Source organism: Octopus bimaculoides, chromosome 7 (assembly GCF_046866305.1).
Source record: "Octopus bimaculoides isolate indiv1 chromosome 7, ASM4686630v1, whole genome shotgun sequence".
Classification (NCBI taxonomy): Eukaryota; Metazoa; Mollusca; class Cephalopoda; order Octopoda; family Octopodidae; genus Octopus; species Octopus bimaculoides.
The window spans coordinates 24,897,281-24,914,131 of record NC_142934.1 but is presented as its reverse complement, the minus strand read 5'-3'; the positions used below and the strand labels follow the sequence as shown (position 1 = coordinate 24,914,131).

The 16,851-nt window shown below is 37.0% G+C and overlaps 1 protein-coding gene across 2 annotated transcripts in view; it reads right to left on the bottom strand.

Annotated features, from left to right (window-relative positions):
* Positions 1-16,108, bottom strand: part of LOC106872822 (alpha-N-acetylgalactosaminidase) — a 40,188-nt gene extending 24,080 nt beyond the window's left edge. The window contains exons 1-2 of one of the 2 annotated variants that reach the window (XM_014919947.3): positions 15,103-16,108; positions 7,774-7,973 (exon numbers count right to left, since the gene is read on the bottom strand). In XM_014919947.3, the coding sequence (XP_014775433.1) occupies positions 7,774-7,940 (167 nt within the window). In that variant the 5' untranslated portion in view covers positions 7,941-7,973; positions 15,103-16,108. The remainder of the gene's footprint in view (positions 1-7,773; positions 7,974-15,102) is intronic. The other variant, XM_014919946.3, reaches the window with a different exon arrangement.
* Positions 16,109-16,851: the final 743 nt, after the last annotated feature.

The following is a 16,851-nucleotide window of genomic DNA, read 5'->3' as shown; positions in this document are numbered from 1 at the left end:
AAGTTTGTTTTGCAACCACATTAAGGTTCATTCTTCCAGCATGGCACACAGGTGTCTTCTACATTAGGACTAGGCTGACAAATGCCTTATGAACAGAACTGGTACATGGAAACTGTAGGATGACTGTAAAGTGTGTGTGTGTGTGTGTGTGTGTGTATGTCTGTGTGTGTGTGTGTGTCTCTGTGTGTGTGTGTGTGTGTGTGTGTGTGTGTGTAAACACAGGTGTGCATGCACACACATCATTATCACCATTTTAACTACTTTCCCAAGCATGCATGGATATGACAAAACTCACTGAGGTAGATTTTCTATGGTTGGATGGCTTTCCTGTCACCAACCAATCCCTGTTTCCAAAGGTGATATTTTCTCCTTGTCTGGTCATTTTTTTTCATGAAAAATTGCAAACTATCAACAATGTTCATATGATGGCAATAATGTTTCCTGTCAATTACAGTATGATATCACACACATACATATACTTGTGTGTGTGTGTGTGTGTGTGTGTATGTGTGTGTGTGTGTGTGTGTGTGTGTGCGTGCACACATGCATGCATGTATGTCTGTATGTACATATGTATGTATGTCAGGTCACGTATGAGGCTCTCATAAGTGCTACTGGTAACATGTAATCCAGTACAACCTGTTGCATGGTCGGGTTGCCGACTACTAAACTGGCACCCCCCACCAGGCTACCCTGATGAGGAGGGTTGCTAGAAACCCTGCAGGATTAAAAACAAGACCTGTCGAAAGCTCGGATGGACCTAGTACAGGCTCAACGGCTATCTAGCAATAGCACGGGTACGCAGAAATTCCGGGATGGTGTCTGGCGTGCTGAAAGACCACTGGGAGTGAGGCGCCCCTCAGCTTTTGTTGAAGCATGTCTCTAGGAGAAGGTCACTCTGATATAAAACCAAATATATGCAGGGAATGGCATTGGACATTTTGGGGATCTTTGGTTTGTGCTAGAGATTACGGCGCTCCCACATCTCTGAGCCTGTGACTTATATTGGCACCAGACATCTTGCTCCGGCTTGTCTCTGGATAATGTCAATAAAGTGGAGAGGGTCTATGAGGTGTTGTGCAAGCCTCAGTGGACCTAAACCTCAGCACAGGCATTGCCGACCTCTGCTTGACATGTGTTTTTTTTTTTTGTTTTTGTTTTTTTCCTATATATACTAGAGCGCAGAATGTTCCTGAAGGTCGGCAATGGTCTTCCTCAGTCACGAGTGGACGGCCATCATGTATGTATGTATGTGTGTGTATATATATATAATATTATTAAAAACATACAGAAAATATATAAGGTATTTTATGATTTATAAAACATACACACATTTCAGCAATTTGCTTGTTGAAACATTATATAATCGTGTTAATTCACCTCTTCAGTATTGAAAACTGTATTTTATTAATATTATTGCATAAGTCATATTCCACACACTAGGCGGATCTAGTTCAAAACGGGGGGCACCAGTTTTCATTTATGTTTTATGTAGTGTTTTTGGTACCAAAAGACTTTCAAATTTCGTATACTTATCTATTTTGTGTTATAGAACAGAAAAAAATTTTTGTATTCGGAGTTATTTCATGTAAAAAATTGTCTTATTTCGATAATTTCAACCAATCACTGACAAGTATTCAGCTGTTTACAGTTACTCCTTTGGCAGCTTAAGCAGTGTAAAGCGTATTTAATCTCCATTTATAATTTTGTTAACATCTGCCTGAACTGTATGTGTACAACATTTGCTTTTTTCATTTTCTTTCACGCGTGTTTATTTCGTTAACATCTGCCTGAACTGTATGAAAGGTTTATTAGCTACTGCCTAACCCTAACCCTACTGCCAATATGCTTCAGCCATTTTTTGACAAGGAAATAATAATTTTATCACCGCCAGAATCGTTTGAGAATCATTTGTTTACGTAGTCAGCACTTACTGTATTTGACTGAATGGACGTCAGTCATTGGTTGAAATTACAGAAATACGACAACTTTAACATGAAATAACTTGCGATGTACGTTTTTTTGTTAAGAAGACTAAGAGAAAAAGATGTTTTATATGACACATTCTACCAGTGTCCCAAGTTTCAAAGTGTTTCGTTAAGAAAATACTGGTGCCCCCGTTTTGAACTAGATCCCACTAGGCTACTGTGTGGTTTGATATCTGCTGCCACGCTACACTGGATATAGGAGTGGAGTATAGGTCCTACTATTGAGCCTATTCTTTGGTTACATGTTGCACTTCAGAGCACATGTATATCTCATATATATCATCATCATCATCATCATTTAATGTCAGTTTTCCATGCTAGCATAGGTTAGACAATTTGACAGAGACTGGTAAGCTGGAGAGCTGCACCAGGCTCCAGCAGTCTCTTTTGGCTTGGTTTCTATGGTTGGATGCCCTTCCTAATGCCAACCACTTTACAGAGTATACTGGGTGTTTTTACATGCCACTGGCATGGATACTTTTTATGTGCCACTGACACAGGTGCCTTTTTATGTGTCACCAGCGCAGGTGCCTTTTACATGTCACTGGCACAAACCATGATTCACTTAGATTGACATATCTTCTCAAACATGGCAAATTGCCAGAAGTCTCAATCACTTGTCACTGCTTCTGTAAGGCGCAACAACCGAACATCATGGATCTACCCCTTCTACAGGTTCCCTTCACAATTTGAGATCAGCACTTCTTTATGCAGCTGTTCTCATCCATGCGCACTACATGACTATATCAGCACAATCTTCTATCTTGCACTACATCCGATGCCTCTTATACTCAATTTTTCTCTTAAAACACAGTCTGACACACATACACAATGACACTGCACATCCAGCAGAGCAGACAGAGAGGGAAACAGAGAGAGAGAAAGATGAACAGACAGACAGACATAAACATACATATGTGTGTGTGTGTGTGTGTGTGTGTGTGTGTGTGTGTGTGTGTGTGTGTGTGTGTGTATGTATATATGTATGCATACATACACAAATGTGGAATGACAGCAGAAGACATTTGCCCAAGGTGCTGCACAATGGGACAGAACCCAAAAACCACACGAATGCAAAGCAAACTTCTTAACTACACAGCCATGACTACAGTTTAGGCGCCTCATCACCATTACCTTTCACTTTCAGCTGCTACTGTTTGTTTTCTCTTTCTCTCTCTCTTTTCCCTCCTAGATGTGAGATGCCATGCAAATCCCCCACTCCCCTTCTTATAGATCAAACCCCTCATCCCCTAGCATGAAGCTGGGCCCCCACCCCAGGATTTGAAATTCTGAGAGCTGCATGGCAATCTCAATAGTGCAGATGACATGAACAAAGTACACAGTCCACACTGTAAAGTGGTTGGCATTATGAAGAGCATCCGACTGTAGAAATCACCCCAAAACAGACACTGGAACATGTTGCAGTCCTTAAGCACATTGGTTCCTGTCAAACTGTCCATTCCATGCTAGCATGGAGCACAGGTGTTGAATGTTGATGATGATGGCCATGTGGTTTCAGGTCCAGTCTCACAGCATAGGATGGTTTGACAGGATTAGATAGATCAGAGGACTGTGTCAAGTTCCAGTATTTGTTTTAACATGGTTGCTATGTCTGGATATCCTTCCTAATGCCTAACATATTTATGCGTGCCTGCATGCCTGCATGTGTGTGTGCATGCATGCAGGAACAATAAGCACTAAGAGCACACAGAACTTAGATTCTCTCAAATGACCAAGAGGATCTCTTGAGGTTGTGGGTAGTTTTGGTTGCCTAGGTGACCAAATTAGCAATGGTGGAGGATGTTCTGAAAGTATTGTTTCTAGAATAAGAATATGGTGGAGGAAGTTCAGAAAGCTATAACCTATGTTGGCAAAAAAAGGGCTCTCTCTCAGAGTGAAAGGTTGACTGTATGATGCTTGTGTGCAAACAGCTATTTTCCATGGTAGTGAGACATGGGCTCTGAATGCAAAAGACATGCATAGACTGGAGAAAAATGAAGATAGTATGCTCCACTGGATGTGAAACATCAGTGCATATGTACAACAAAGTGCAAATGTATTGAGAGAAAAGTTGGGCGTAAGAGGAATCAAATGTAGCATGCAAGAGAGAAGACTACATTGGTTTGGACATGTGATGCATATGAATGAGAACATCTACATAAAGAAGTCTAAAATGGAGAATATAAGATGTTAAAAAGTTGTAAGAAGTTTAATCATGCATACAATTGTTTCGTACATAGATATGAATTCATATTTGAATTTGAAAATTATCATAGTACTCATCAGTGCAGAGAGAAAATAATAATAGGAACTTTAAAAAAAGGAGCAGAGAAGTTGAATCTATGAGTTTCGTGTTTGTCTGTTCCTATCTGTGTGCAATAGGGATGAGAGTCATGTCAAATATTAAACCACAACTAACAGATGAATGGTTGGAGGAAGATGTAAATATAGAGATATCAATAACACTCTCTCTATAGATTAGTGTACATATGTATGTATGTATGTATGTATGTATGCATGCATGTATGTATGCATGTATATATGTAATGTGAGATTATAGTTTCACTTTTAATAGTGAAATACAGCTATATATTAATATATGCACATATATATATATATATATATATATATATATATATATATATATATATGCATATTTATACACATATATACACATATTTATATAAATAAGGATAAGATCGATATTTAAAATATTGATCTTATCAAGTGGTCAGCATGGGAATAAAAACCATCAAAGGTAATAATTATTTAAAATTATAATACAGGGTATCAAGAGATACCACCACGCTGAAAAAATAGCAGTCAAATTCTGACTCTAAAACCACAATAAATGTCCGCATGGCACGATTAGCGAAGACGAAGACCAAATGAACCAATAAAAATAAGATAAGATAACCAGTAAAAATAAGATAAGATATACACATATATATACTCATATATATATACACATATATATACACATATATACACATATATAGAAAAGTTGTCTGAGAGAAATTAAATTATTTTTTGTTGATCATTCAATAAGAAGTATCAAATGCATGCATGTGTATGTGAATGTGTGTATTTCTGTCTTCCCATTGTATGGACATTAAATTGTTTACATATTGTCTAAACATTATCATTATGTAGGTAGTGTATTTGTTAATAGCTGTCAAGAAAATAGGTCCAGCAGCAGTTGAGCTGTATGTCATTTGAAAGATCATGAGAATATTTAAATAATAAGATGGAAGGAAAATTCTGTTGCATTTTTTCATGATCACTTCGAAGGTAATTTTTAAAAACTTACAGTAAAATGAAAATTAATTTTAACATTCTAATTTTTTTCTTTTCCTTTTTTTGCAGATTACTTTATACCACAGAGGTTAAATTCATATTGATTTTACACTTTTAAAATGAGTTTAGATCAGACTCATATTAGACACTGCATGCTTCTATGAATTAAGAAGAGGCCCTTCAGCAATGGAAGCTGCAAGATATTTTTGTTCCTTCTATGGAAATGAAGCTTTAAGTTTCCAGACATGCCAACAATATTTTGCCCAGTTTCACCCAGGGAACTCTTCTCTTGTAGATTCCCCTTGATCTGGACCACCAAGTTCTGTCAATATTGAGCTTCTGAAAACTGTAGTTGATGAAAATCCAAAGCAAACTGCACAATTAACAAATCAGTTCAATTCTAGTTACACTTTGATCATAAAACACATTCATGAACTAGGAAAAACATCTGAACTTGGTCAGTAAGTTCCTTATTATCTGACTGCTTTTTAGCTTAATGAAGATGTGCCCTTTGTGTGGCATTCAAGAGTAGACTTGCAACCAAACCTTTCCTGAGTACTATCATCACAAGTGATGAAAAGTAGGTTCTCTATAATCATATCCAACAAAAACAACAATGGTTCGCATTCAATTAAAAAGGAGAATCCATCCCCAAACCAGGACTACACCACAAAAAAAGTTATGCTCTGTGTTTAATGGAATATGAAAGGTGTCATCTATCATGAAGTGTTAAACCAAAGTGAAACAGTTAACATCCATCACTGGTCCATTTGTAAAGGGGTGCTGTTCTTATACAATAATGCAAGACCATATATAGCCTACGTCACTCAAGAAAAGATTTTGGCACTGAATATGAAATTTTAACCTCATCCTCCTAACTCTCCTGGCTTTGCTCCATCTGACATTCATTTTTTTCAGATCATTGCAACATTATTTAGAGGGAAAACAGCTTATTAATTGTGAAGAGGTTAAAAATGGTATTGTACCTTTCTTTGCTTCAATACCTAAAGAATTTTATGCCCATGGGATCGACAATTTGCCAAACTGATGGGATTATGTTATCAATAATGAAGGGAAACATTATCTTGATTGAATATTTCAGTTAAGACCAAAGAAGCATCTGTTTCTTTCCCATCTTGAAACGTGACAGGACTTTCTTTCTAACCTAATCGTACCTTACTTGGCAACAAGATTCAGCTTCAGGCTGTAGAAAAACTTGCCTCAATAAATCTCACCTGATACATACTAGCATGAAAAATGTGGACATTTAAACAATGATGATGATAAAATCTATATATTAGGTGTATCAATAAAAATAACTTAAAATACAGAACAGTAAGTGCTTACTACTTAATTCTATTTAAAATTTCACTGAGTATCTTCACATTTTCAGAAATAATTTTATTGTTTTTGCAATGCATGGGTACCTACATCTTGCAACACAACAGATGTGCTATTTTGCACTGTGCATTGTTTAGGAACCACTACACTAGTGTGATTATTTGATCAATTACTTGACTGCTCATGACCAGTAGTATCAATCAATGAGTAATCAGTCCTGCTAATTTGTTTTAGATTAGGAAAATGGAGGTTATGATGTTTATGACTTTCCAATGACATTAGCTAATTAAGCAAAATGATAGCAGCTAAAAATTTTAATTGCCAAGTAATTACAGCCAGCACTACAGTTATACAAAATAATGATTTCAAATTATGGCACTAAGCCAGCAAGTCTGGATAGTGGGGGGGGGGGGGGGAGTACGTTGATTACATTGACCTTAGTGCTCAACTGGTACTTGTTTTATCAACCCCAAAAGAGTGAAAAGCATTTTGCCTCACATGTTAACGGTTCTGCCAGTCTGCTATCTTACCGCCATACAAAAGATTGATTTCAAATTTTGGCACGAGGCCAGCAAGTTTGGGGGAGGGGATAAATTGATTACATCTACCCCAGTACTCAAGTGGTACTTATTTTGTCAACCAAAAAGATGAAAGACAAAGTCAACTTTGGCTGAATTTGAGCTCAGAATGTAGAGATGGACAAAATGCCGCTAAGCATCTTGCCCAGTGTACTAACAATTCTGCAATTCACTGCCTTACAAAATATTAATACACAAACTCAGTGAATAGGTAACAGGCTAAGTCTGTCATCCAGTTTTGCATCATTATCAAGTACCTTAGGTGCCTTTAACTGAATCTTCTCTGGTACAAGCATTCACACACATCTCCAGTCTAAGGATACCTTCCTTCCTTTCTCCATACCTCCCACAAATCTTAGAGTATTTGGAGAGTTATAGGCACTTTTTCTAAGTGCACAAGACACAGAAAAACACATAGAATAAGGCATTGGCATCTTGAGGTTTACACCTCACCATTTCTTCCTATGAATTCCTTGATCTTCCAGTCTCACAACTAAATATATATCATAAAACACTTTAAAATTTTGTGAACAATAGTAAAAAGGTATAATAAAAATAAACATAATTACCTGATACAGTTATCGGGATCATTATCACAGTCAATATTACATCGGAATCTCTCCCATGAGAGCCAACCCATTGGTGGTGTCAAAGCAAGGCCATTCTTCAGAGACAGCACACTTTGACATAGTAGTAAAATGGATGCTAACCCAAAAGCAATCTTTAAATATACCATTTTCTTTTCTTTCTTGTATTTTCAGAACAGGTTCTGCAAAAAGATAATTGAAAGTATTAAATTGTTGTTGTTCTTTTTTTTATTTTATATTGTAACAGACATGGCTATGTAGTTAAGAAGTTCACTTTGCAACCACAAGGTTTCAGGTTCAGTCCCACTACATGGTGTTTTGAGCAAATGTCTGCTACTATAGCCTCAGGCCAACCAATCAATACCTTGTGAGTGAATTTGGTAGACAGAAACTGTGTGGAAGCCCAGCATGTCTGTATATGTATATGTATGTGTGTGTGTGTGTGTATATATATATATATATATATATATATATTAGGTTTGGAGGTTGTGTACAGGAATTATATATTAGAAAAAATAATAAGATACTCAGAGATCTGGATGGTTGTACATTTACAGATTTTTATTAATATGTCAGATGTTTTTATAAATCATATATTAGCGCTTGCATCTATTCTAGTAGATTCTTCAGAATCTATTAGAGTGGATGCAAGCGCTAATATATGTGTGGGATGCAGTTAAGCAAGAGGCTAACAAAACTCCTTGTAACACCAAAGATGAACTGAAGGCAAAGATTATGGCAGCATTCGCCAACTTAAAAAAGAAGACCGTCCAGGAGACTTGCAGGAGATTCCAAAGTTGTCTGGACAGAAGCATCAGATGTAGTGCACAAGAGAGACAAGTGTGTTGGTATGGTCATTTGTTGTGTATGGATAAGGACATCTGTGTGAAAAAGTGTCACACCCTAGCAGTAGAGGGTACCTGTGGAAGAGGTAGACCCAGGAAGACCTGGGATGAGGTGTTGAAGCACAACCTTCAAATGTTGGGCGTCACCGAGGGGATGACAAGTGATCGAGACCTTTGGAGATGTGCTGTGCTTGAGAAGACCCGACAAGCTAAGTGAGACCATAACTGTGGCCTATGCCAGTGCAACATAACCAGCCCGTTTAAGAGTACCTTTCAACCATTGGGTAATAAACTGCGCTTGCGAAGACCTGTTGAGGTAAGTGAAGTTGTTGTTGTGGCCAATGACAGTACCGCTTGACACCTGTGCCGGTGGCACATAAAAAGCACCATTCAAGTGTGTCGATGCCAGTGCTAGCTGACTGGTCTCATGCCAGTGGCACGTAAAAAACACCATTCAAGCATGGTCGTTGCCAGTGCCACCTGACTGGCTCCCGTGCCAGTGGCACATAAAAAGCACCATTCAAGTGTGGCCGATGCCAGTACTGCCTGACTGGCCCTCATGCTAGTGGTACGTAAACAGCACCCACTACAGTCTCAGAGTGGTTGACATTAGGAACGGCATCTAGCTGTAGAAACATTGCCAGATCGGATTGGAGCCTGGTGCAGCCTTCTGACTTGCCAGCCCTCTGTCAAACCATCTAACCCATGCCTGCATGGAAAGTAGACGTTAAACGACGACGATGATGATGATGATGTGGTCAATTCCTTTGACTGAAACTTTTCAAGGTAGTGCCCCCAGCATGCTCACAGTCTAATGACTGAAACAAGTAAATGATAAAAGAAAATATATAAACATTTTCCCTCCCTTACTTCTACATAAGCATGACAGAAAGGATAGAATGTTTTAATTAGAGATCTGTTAATTAGTTCACAGCTCACAAGTTTGTTCCCAATGAGTGACTCACTAGCTGTTTAGTAATTGTCATGTGAGAATAATTGATTTCATTAGGACAATGTCCTTCACTTGGTTGTCAATTATTTCTAATACATGGTAAGGTTTGTACTTAATGTAGAGAGCCAAGAGATTACAATTATATGCTTCACTACATTACGTTAGCAGCAACTGTACTACTTAGTTCAAATACAGAGTGTGTCCCTAAGTATTTTTCCATCAACCTTCAAAGTCGCCATGCTAATCAGCATCCATTCACTAGCTGATACAAGCAGACTTATTGCAAACCAGACTAACATTATTTAGTTTTGTGCACAGAGACCCACCACATCTTTTCAGTTTATATCTCTGTGACCTTTTCATGCATCCACAAAATGTATACAATTTTATATGCAGAGATGGTTAAGAACTTCATTTTAACAACTATGTGTTTCGTTGTTTGTTTTCACTGACCAATGACTTGTGAGTAAAACTGGTAAACAGAACTTGTGCATATATATATATATATATATATAAAATTAAAGAAATGACAGGGAAAAGAAATTATATAATCATCTTCATTAGCTTGCAGCAATTTCTGCTATAAGGTAATGCACAAGCACTTAGCTCTGAGTGCACTGCATCTTGTAGCAGAAACAGCTGTAACCCAATGAAGATGATTATGTAATTCCTGTTCCCTTGTCATTTATTTAATTTCATATTATGCTCTGTACTCACCTAACGCTTTATTCTGAAGGACATCGATATTGAGTTCTAACACCAGATTATTAGTATCGCTATGCTTAAACAAAATCTTGATGTACGTATAAAATGAAAACTGAAGTGGAACATGGAAAAGATTAACTGAAAAGGATACTGAGTATGAAGCATGTCTTGTCAGCCATAGAGACCAGAATGTGCATAGTTTCAGCATGTTTAAAGTCTAAAATCTAAATTCCATGTTACTACTTTGGTTGCACCAGTGATAGTTCATATCACTGAAGTGATAGATATTATAAAGAAAAGACTAAGAACATAGAGGTGAACAATATGCAAGCGAGGTAGAAAAAATTATGGACAAATACATATAATACAGCTTTAACCCTTTAGCATTCAGAGAATGGCAACAACAGTAGAACCAGAATGAGGTAAGAGAGAGGAGCAGAGTGTGATGATATAAAGTGATTGGGATGAGAGGATGGCAGACCCTCTAGATAATAAATATGAGAAATAGAGCGATAGCTACTAAGAGTGAAATGTATTGAAATCAACCTATGGGTACCAATGATACACTTTATGTTTGCTTTCCAAAACACTGATTACAAAACGTTGGTTTGTACTTGAATGAACGTTTCATATTCAATGATAGTACTTGTTGAATGAAACCTTGGACGAAGGTAAAGAATACGCACACCACCCATTTTCCATTGAAAACAGGTGATGTGCGTATTCTTTACCCCCGCCAAATCTTGCGAATAATCACTCAAGAATACTATGGTATTGTTTGCAGCCTATTCAAACCTGAAGTTAAATACTGTGTGATTAAGAAGCTTTCTTTGCAACCATGTTTTATGAGTTTGATCCCACTGTGCTGTACTTAGAAACATATAAAAACATGTCATGTATATTAACTTTCAATGAATTTCAAAATGCGACGCTAAAACATTATTTTAAGAAAGCAATACTTTTTATCTCAACATACCCATACCACCACACATAAATTACAGCATCTTGCATAACAAAATGCGTAATAAAGTTCTTATTTAGGTAGAAGCAAAGCAAAATATCACACCTCCTCATTTGGTGAACGTACTCGCGCTGATCAGTTATCTTACTAGGGGACTATACAACAAACTTAAATGTTTTTATACATGGAGATTGAATAACTGTGGTGGGAATACAAGTTGATTCAATCAAATATATTACTGGTAATTACTTTAAAAAATACATTATACATATATTTACAGTTTAAAACAGTGATTCTTAACCTGAGAGGTGGGGGTGTCAGTAATTTCCAAGTGGGGTGTGAGCCCTTTAGAAAAAACAGGAATTTCTCTAATTATATTTGTTATTCTCTTAATGAGAGCATGGTCAAATAATGAGAAGTTTATGAAAAGAGGCACACATATTGCCTTTTACCTTTAATTTTCTTATTCTATCTTAGTGCTGCTTACCATTTTCTGTGTGGAGGCGCAATGGCCCAGTGGTTAGGGCAGCGGACTTGCAGTCGTAGGATCGTGGTTTCAATTCCCGGACCGGGCGTTGTGAGTGTTTATTGAGCGAAAACACCTAAAGCTCCATGAGGCTCCAGCAGATGATGGTGGCGAACCCTGCTGTACTCTTTCACCACAACTTTCTCTCACTCTTTCTTTCTGTTTCTGTTGTACCTGCATTTCAAAGGGTCAGCCTTGTCACACTGTGTCACGCTGAATATCCCCGAGAACTACGTTAAGGGTACATGTGTCTGTGGAGTGCTCAGCCACTTACACGTTAATTTCACGAGCAGGCTGTTCCGTTGATCGACGGAGTGACAACCAGTTCATTTTCTGTACTTATTGACCTCCCTTTATATCCCTCAAAACACCCCACTAATTCTGAATAGTAGCCTTAACATTTGCTTTTATTTCGTAATTTTTTTTTTGTTACAAGACTCAGGTTAAGAACCACTGGTATTGCAAAGAGCAAAAAGAGCCATAACATCGGAGAGTCTCTCATAAAACCAAGTCTACTCCGTGGAGCAGAACTCATTCTGGGGAAAGATAGTGCAAACAAGCTTTCCCAGATTTCACCATCAAATGATACTGTCAAGGGAAGGATCGATGACATGTCTCAAGATACCAAAGATTAAATTCTCAACCAAGTACGAAACTCTCCTGTTTTTGCCATCCAGTGTGATGAAATGACTGACATTTCTTCATGTTCTCAGCTACTGGTATGTTTGTTTTGTGTCAGGCAACTGTGTAAAAGAGGAAATGTTGTTCTGTCACCCTATGGATAGTTGTACAACAGCAGCAGCTATTTTTTGTGATGTATCAAACTTCTGTCAGGAAAACCAACTTTCATGGGATTCGCTGGTAGGGGTGTGCACTGATGGAACTCTGGCCATGCTTGGTCTGCAATCTAGATTCATTACTAGGATGAGAGAAAAAAATCCATCTATTGTAGGTACACACTGCATACCTCATCATGAAGTCTTAGCATCCAGAACCTTACCTACTAAAGTGAGAAATGTCCTGAACATGGCTATCAAGGTGATCAACTTTGTTAAAGGTGAAGCATTAAACAGTCATCTTTTCAAACTGTTGTGTAAATATGGAATCTAAACATGAAGCATTGCTTTCTCACACAACCGCACAATGGCTATGAAAGGGCAACATGCTTGGGTGGCTTTATGAGTTATGAGAAGTAGTGATATTTCTAGATTTACAACAGAAGGCAGATCTCCATGACAAATTCCAGTCTGAAGGCTTGCAGCTATCTCTAGCTTACCTGGTGGACATCTTCGAAGCATTGAATGCTCTTGACCTTAAACTACAAGGGAAAAACATCAACATTCTCACGCACCACGACACCATTCAAACCTTCGTGGCCAAACTCAACCTCTAGAAATGTTGAATTCAGCAGGGAAATGCAGCCAGTTTTAGTTACTTGAATTCTGCTCTCATTCATGGTAACCTTGATTCTGAGTTAAAGAAACAAATAATCACTCATCTGACTTGGAAATAGAATTCATCAGATATTTCCCAGATATAGATGAAAAGCATGAAACTTGGAAATTTATTAGGAACCCATTTCAGTGTGAAGTGACTGATGTTTTGGATGAAATGAAGTGCAAGAGGAGTTTCTTGAGTTGAAGTTCAACCACCCAGCTAAGGAAGACTTCAAAGAACTGGATCTGGAAACATACTGTTTATCCTCTGATCTCACATCAGGCTCTTCAGATTTTTACTATGTTTGCATCCACATATCTTTGTGAAGCTGCATTTTCGACACTCATTGCTGTCACAACCAAGTATAGAAACAGGCTGAATGTTGAAAGGGACTTTCGTTGTGCACTCTCTGGCATTCAACTATGCATTCAAGATCTTGTAGCTAAAAAACAGTGTCACTTTTTGTATAATGTGATTATATATAAAATTATACATATTTTGTATAATGTGACTAATTCTTATTCAATAAAAAGACTAAAAACATATTTTAGATTTTATTTAAAATCTGAGAGGGGGACGTGGAGCGGAGGACAAATTTCTAGGGGAGGCGTGGCAGTAAAAAAGGTTAAGAACCCCTGGTTTAAAAAATTAAAATGTATTAGAATCAGACCATCAGGCCAAATCACAACTTTTTTTTCCTTTTAGAACATTGTCATTTTACAAGATTTTACGGGAAAATTTTCAAATTAACATAAACATTTATTTACATGAAAGAAAATTACCAGAGAACTTTCATCTATTTCTTCAATCTTTCTGTTAAAACTATATTGAAACGATTTGGGGGGGGGGGTTATCGCAGCAACTGGTTGCACACCACAATGTTTAACGTAACATACTGAAGCAAGTTGGACTATAAAATTCATTGTAATTTGAATCACTTCAAGATATAAGTCGCAACAGTTAATATAATATTACTGAAAGGCTACCTTGATATAGTTTTGTTTCGTTCGTAATTATATTTTTTTAAGTTTCGTACTTCGTGGAATAACAATTATCTACGGTATTTTGAAGAGCTTTATATCGCTGATTTTTATTATTTGTGACATTCTTTAGGTTTCGATAGACATGTCGAATAAACATTATATCTCTTTTTTCTCAAAAAATTTCTTCGAATTCGTATGTTTTCAATAACGATGGTTTAAAAAAAAACTTTTGAAATTTTATTAAATTCTCCCCGAAATTGTTTGTTTTGAATTTTTTTTTTTTTTTTTGAGAGAGAGAGAGAGAGAGAGAGAGAAGGGGAGGGGTAAAAATGCGATAGGTCGTCAAAAAGGTCTTGATTCAGAATTTCAGTTCCAAATGCTTACGACAACTTTCCGCTCTCAATTCGTGATCATTTCCTGTAAAAATAACATACTTTACTTAATCCGCTCCAACAATCTATACGTATGTGTAGGGGTAAAATCAAAATATAATCAAAAGAAAAAATAAATGCAAGTGCTCCCACGGCAAGTCTGAACGAGATGGCTGAAATAAACTAAAAAAAACATACACTAACTAAACACGATCCAACGAAAGATATGTAGAAATTGTACATGGTCAACAGATCTACTAGAAATAACTGCCCTTAATCTTGCTTTCTTATAAGTTTGAACAAGGCAGATCAACACAGATCACAAGCCATCGAGGGAAAATTAATGCAGTGGTTTGAAATGTTAAGTATAAATCTTAACGCCTTAAAAAAGAAAGGAACGACGATATTAAATAATAGGTTACATAGGAAAAGCGGCGTAATTAAAATTAGAAATAAGAATAAAGGGAATGAAAAAAATTTTACATTGTTTTCATGAATATTTCACGACAAAAGGAGTGTTCAAGGTTTTACCTATGTTTATATATTTTGATTTTATCCAACAGTCTTCAGATTTCTATGCTGGAAATAACTAGACATCCCAATTGCGCGAAAAGAGATCGTTTTCAAAATTTAGTTTTCTTATAGTCCATCCTTTTACTTCCACACGGGAAATAGAATTTTTTACTCTTTGTACTAAGTGTATCGGATAATTTCTACGAGGGGAAATAACTGCCACACACACCCACCAATATATTACCAATATATTAAATTCTGAATTTTAGTCTTAACAGCAATTACGTTACACAAATAGTCCGATAAACACGCAAATCAAGCATTGATCGTAAGATTTGTTGGACAAAGTGAATAAGGCAAGACCTCCCCCCCCCCCAACCCCATGTAAAAAAGTGGGAAATGGGGGGGGGGGACCAAAAGGAAGTTTTTCCGACGGTATAGTCATGGTTAAAAAAAACTTCATGGGTTTTTTTGTTTTTTTTTATGAAGGCTGACATAAGGTTCGTCTAATTATCGTGATAAAATTACATCGATAAAGAGAAATATCACTCGGGCGAGAACAGTAACCATAACAGACTGTAGTGTGATGTCTATATAATCCACTTCTCTAAAAATTTACATTTTAAAAGGTAGGCTAACTTACCAAAAATAATGTAAAATTCCTTCACAAATCATACGTACGTGACGAATGAGCTAACTTGGTAATTTGTTTTTGTTTATGTATCAAGTTTCGTCAAACAATCATGTGATGATATGTGGTATTTGAAAACAAACAAATAATTTCTCTCTCCTCAACCCATAAAACAAAGGTCAAAGTTATCGATGGATATTGTATGAAATGTCTATGGGGAAATTTAACAGATAAACCTCTTTAGATACCGATTCAAAGTACGGCATAATTATAGATTCCTGCTCCCCCCCCCCCACCGACCCACCGACTTTGGATGATCATAACTTTCAGAAAAATAGATATTTTTTAATGAAATTTTCTATATGTGTTATATCATGTAGATTTCGAATATACAAAACTTTTAGGGAAAAATGTTTTATGAGGGGGTAGGGTGGGAAATTTCGGAAAATTCACCGGTGTCCACTTCAATTCGTCTTAACTTTCAAGAAAATAGATATTTTTTAATGAAATTTTCTACAAATATGCCTTGGACTATGTAGATTACGAGAACATGGGAATTTGGGAGGAAAACAATTGGGAATTACTTTTGAGGACCGTTCCCTACTCGGGGGTGTTTCGGAACAAGTCGTTCATATTTGTTTCATTTTCTCCGTTTTGTGCGTTTGTGCATCCGTAGATTTCTACTGTAGCAGCAGGCAATTAAACTGTCACCAGAAAACTCGTCACCGGAAAACTCGTTATCGTTATGCTAAAAATACCAGCTAAAGGTCTAAACGTTTCTAACAGAAAGACATTGAATAGAATAATTCCCCTTTTGAACTTTTTTAATTACATATATATGTGTGTGTGTGTGTGTGAGAGAGAGAGAGAGAGAGAGAGAGAGAGAGAGAGAGTGGGGGGGGCTAGAAATCTACGGATGCACAAACGCTCAAAGGAAAAATGAACAAATATGGACTTATTCCGAAACACCCCCGTGTGGGGAACGGTCCTCAAAAGTAACTCCCAATTGTATTCCCCCTAAATTTCTATGTTCTCGGAATCTACATAGTCCGAGGTATATTTATAGAAAATTTCGTTAAAAAATATCAACTTTCTTGGAAGTTAAAACGAATTGAAGTGGACGCCGGTGAATTTTC